The sequence below is a fragment of the Bombina bombina genome, unplaced genomic scaffold (genome assembly GCF_027579735.1).
Source record: "Bombina bombina isolate aBomBom1 unplaced genomic scaffold, aBomBom1.pri scaffold_743, whole genome shotgun sequence".
NCBI classification, from domain to species: Eukaryota; Metazoa; Chordata; class Amphibia; order Anura; family Bombinatoridae; genus Bombina; species Bombina bombina.
In genome coordinates this window covers 3,441-7,995 of record NW_026512580.1, presented here as the reverse complement: position 1 = coordinate 7,995, position 4,555 = coordinate 3,441, and the positions used below count along the sequence as shown (strand labels likewise).

Sequence of the window (4,555 nt, the reverse complement as noted above, 5' to 3'; positions counted from 1 at the left end):
CTTCCTTCTTTTGTTATCCTTTGCTCAAATGTTTATCTAGGTAAGCTCAGGAGCAGCAAATAACCTAGGTTCTAGCTGCTGATTGGTGGCTGCATATATATATATATATATATATATATATATATATAAAATGATTGTCATTGGCTCACCCATGTGTTCAGTTAGAAACCAGTAGTCCATTGCTGCTCCTTCAACAAATGATACCATGAGAGTTAAGCAAATTTGATAATATGAGTAAACTGGAAAGTTGTTTAAAATTGTATGTTCTACCTAAATCGTGAAAGAAAATGCTGGGGTTTCATGTCCCTTTAATCAGTTGGCACTAGAAAAATAGTAATATTAACATCAATTACAATAATAATAATGAATTGATTAGTTGAATGTCTATTGCATTGTTTGGATGAGATTACCTATGAAATCATTACATGTTGTTTATCTTTGGCGAGCCAGGCTATTATATGCTTTATTTCAGTTTCTCAACTCCAGTCCTCAGGACCCTTAACAGGCCAGATATTCATTATATCTTAACTAGAGAGCAGGTGAAATAATCAGCTGATCAGTAACCATGGTTACTAACCTGCTCTCACCCTACAGATAATTATTTCACCTGTGCTCTAGTTAAGATATAATGAATATCTGGCCTGTTAAGGGTCCTGAGGACTGGAGTTGAGAAACACTGCTTTATTTCAATAAGACATTGTATCCTAAAATATTCTGTCATATATTAAAGAGCACCACTTTAACATGTTGAATTTGTTTTTTTTAAAATAAAGTGAAATAACAACTCTTTATACATTAATTTAAAACAAGTATACATCAGATCACTCATTGGCTGACAGGTACAAATGTTTATTAAACCAACAAACATTAGCATAAAGGTACACAATTAAACTGATGCATTAATTTCAATATAAATTTAAACAGATTTTGCATAAACATTTTCAAGAAAAAAATCCTTAAATACGGCTCTTTCATGTAAATAAAATATTTTCTGTACAATGTCCCTTTAAACTTTCAACCTTCTAAGTACTGTGGAACAAGCTAAATTTATTTATGCTCCAGTTTACCAGGTGTCCAGTATTTAAAGGGACAATTTAGTCAAATTTAAACTTTCATGATTCAGATAGGGAATGCAATTTTAAACAACTTTCCAATTCACTTTTATCATCAAATTTGCTTTGTTCTCTTGGTATTCTTTGTTGAAAGCTAAACCTAGGTAGGCTCAGAATTTTTAAAACCTTGAAGGCCGTCTTTTATTTCAATGCATTTGGCAGTTTTTCACAGCTAGATCGTGTAAGTTCATGTATACCATACAGATAAAGTGGATTTACAAGTGAGAGGGGCCTGATTGGCTAAATGCAAGTCTGTCAAAAGAACTGAAATAAGAGGGCAGTCTGCAAAGGCTTAAATACAAGGTAATCACAGAGGTAAAAAGTATATTAATACAACCGTGTTGGTTATGCAAAACAGGGGAATGGGTAATAAAAGGATTATCTATATTTTTAAACAATAACAATTCTGGAGTAGACTGTCCCTTTAACTGGATAGTCTGGTATTTCCACTAGCTGTTCAGTCAAATCTCAGGTGTGATTTGAGTCCTTATTTGGGCATTTTGCATGCAAAATACAGGGTCAGGGCCCTGATATGAGGTCTGATGCAGGCATTTAGTTGACATATGTTTCAGAACCTTGTGTATGGTCTGGCTTCTGATCTGACTTATCTGAGGTTAAATATGGGCACATAACTCACAGGAGCTACAGGGCATTTGGTGATCTAATCTGGGGTGTGAACATGCCCACATTGTGATTTCCAAATATCTATCTCTAGTCATCCAGTGTTATCTTAAATAGATATAAACCCAAATTGTTTATTTGATGATTCAGATAGAGCATGCAATTTTAAGCAACTTTCTAATTTACTCCCATTATAAATTTTTCTTTGTTCTGTTGCTATCTTTATTTAAAAAAGCAGGAATCTAAGCTAAGAAAGCCCATTTTTGGTTCAGCACCATGGATAGCGCTTGCTGATTGGTGGCTACATTTAGCCACCAATCAGAAAGCACAGCCCAGGTGCTGAACCAAAAATGGGCCAGCTCCTTAGCTTAGATGACAGCTTGTTCAAATAAAGATAGCAACAGAACGAATAAAAATTGATAATATGAGTATATTAGAATGCTTCTTAAAATTGCATGCTTTATCCGAATCATAAAAGAAACAAATTGGGTTTAGTATCCCTTTAAGGACAGCGGCCAGCCCTAGTTTTATATGTTTCATAAATGTAAACTTCACTGATATCTGAACTGGAAGATAAACCTAACTGATATATTCATACCAAGGCTTTCAGCTACAATAATTCTTTGCTAATTCTAATGTGCATGCTCAGTACTATTTACACCTGAGTTTATCTTTAATGCATTGCAGAGTAAAAACTTATTGATATAATTTCGAAACACTTCATCCCTTATGCCATAAATTAAAGGACTAAGAAACCTTGGTAGACACATCAAGAAAGCAAAGTTTAATACAGGCATGAATTCAACATACGCTCTGAGATACATTTCTGTAAGCGTATAACTGAAAGCAAGCATACATAACATGAGCTGGACTGCATGCAACATGACGGTTTTCCCAGCCTTGGATGCAGACTTGTTAGAGTCAATGCTTAAAGCAACCATCATGATTTTTATGTAAGTGACAATAATTATCAATCCCACTGTAGAAAAGGTGAATGTATGAGTGAAGAAACGTATATTGTTTTGAGCTGCAGTAATTGTAATTTGTTGTCGGGAACATTTCAATGAAAGGGAGAAATAGCTTTTGTCTACAGAGGAGCTTAAAAAAATAAAGTCAACAAAATTAGGTAGGAGTCCTACAACCCAAATGAGCACAATGGCCACATTAGCACTTAGTCTGTTACTAAGCTCTGCATGTCGAAGCGGAAAGCAAATAGCTGTATAGCGCTCAAGAGACATGACTGCCAGATTGTATGGAGTGACCTTAAAGGTGGTTGAAGACACAGTGACCAGAATGTAGCAAATTGGCACAGGAATTAATACCAGGTATGTGGCAGTAAAATGCAAAAAAATTGATAGGACAAGATATAATGTATCACTGAAAAGCATGTGGGCAAAAAGGATGTAGCGAGCATTCTCTCTGACACAGGCTGTGCTGAAGAAGACCTTCAATATACCTCTGATGAAATACAAGTAAAAACTCAAGCATAGGACCATGAAGAACTCAAGCACTTGCCTCAAAATATTATGCGTTTGACTTTTGCTGTTGGGATCAAGGATCACAGTATAATTCTCCATTGTTTTGTCTGCAGCTGATTCTTTATGCGTTTTTGATTGTTTTTATAAAGATGGGTTTTCAAATTCTGAAAAACAAAAACATACTTTAGAGAGATAGGAAAGTTAAAATTAAACTTGCATTATTCAGACAGAGAATGTGATTTTAAGCAGTGACTTACCCTCATAAGAGGCAGGTGAGGCAATGCCTCACCTGTTAATTGACAGAAAAAGAGTTTTTTTTTTAATAATGATTGTATTAAAACATAAAGTGTCAAGCAGTGCTGGGTCCAATCTTGGTATCTTATCTTCCATACATGGAAAAAACAGCAAGTCTCAAACTTTTCAGAAATATTCTACTTTTTAGGGATCCTCTTAGGACCTGGGATTTGGCTACCACTTATCTTAAAAAGTCCTGCACATTACTCAAATGTATCCCTATAAAGGGGAAACCCTGACTTCCCAGCAGGAGATGACACGCAGCTGTTTCAAGTCTGGGGGGGATACTAAAAGTGGGGGCCATGCTAGATCAGATTACACATTCTAACAAGTCATTCACTTCAATGCAAAGAGAATTCGACATACCTAGGCAACACTTTTATGCGTACCTACAACTACGTCATTATGTAGTAAACATGGCTCAAAGGAATGATCAATTTTAGTTGAGCTTTCCCTTCTGCATTTCTTACACTCTTTTTAACATGGGTAAATTTTCGATCTCCAAGATTTATCAAACACTAGTGAGAAGACCATATGATGAAGTTAGGGAAGCGGTGCGGGGTTGGTGGAGGGCACTCTTAGACTCAGACTTGACATGGGACATAGTGAAAGGAGGTCGGGAGAAACTCAAAGGAAACTCAATTACGAATAAAGATATATTGTGTTGGGCCAAGTCAGAAGAGGGCAAATGCTCTAAATGTCATAGATCCAACCCTGATCTCATTCATTACCTCTGGGATTGTCCCATGATTAAACAGTTTTGGGAGAAGTTTACACATTGGGTCAGGAATATACTCCATATACTAATTAATCTCCAGGTACAACATATTTTACTACTACACTGGCAGTACATACAATCCACCTACAATGTTACTCTTACCCTAGTTATGCTTATTGCCAGAAAGTGAATCCTCAAACACTGGAAACTACAATCAGGACCATCTTTTCCCCACTTCTGGGAAACACTAAAACAGCAACTATTTATAGAACAGCTAGATGTCAGAATAGATGTCGGGGAACGGCTGGCCTCCTTTCTCCGCAAGTGGAAGC

The 4,555-nt window shown here is 36.1% G+C and overlaps 1 protein-coding gene across 1 annotated transcript; it reads right to left on the bottom strand.

Annotated features, from left to right (window-relative positions):
• Window positions 1–2,365: 2,365 nt before the first annotated feature.
• Window positions 2,366–3,310, bottom strand: LOC128644406 (odorant receptor 131-2-like). The gene has a single exon (XM_053697031.1). The coding sequence runs from the start codon at window positions 3,308–3,310 to the stop codon at window positions 2,366–2,368; it is 945 nt and encodes a 314-aa protein (XP_053553006.1).
• Between the last annotated feature and the right edge of the window lie 1,245 nt (window positions 3,311–4,555).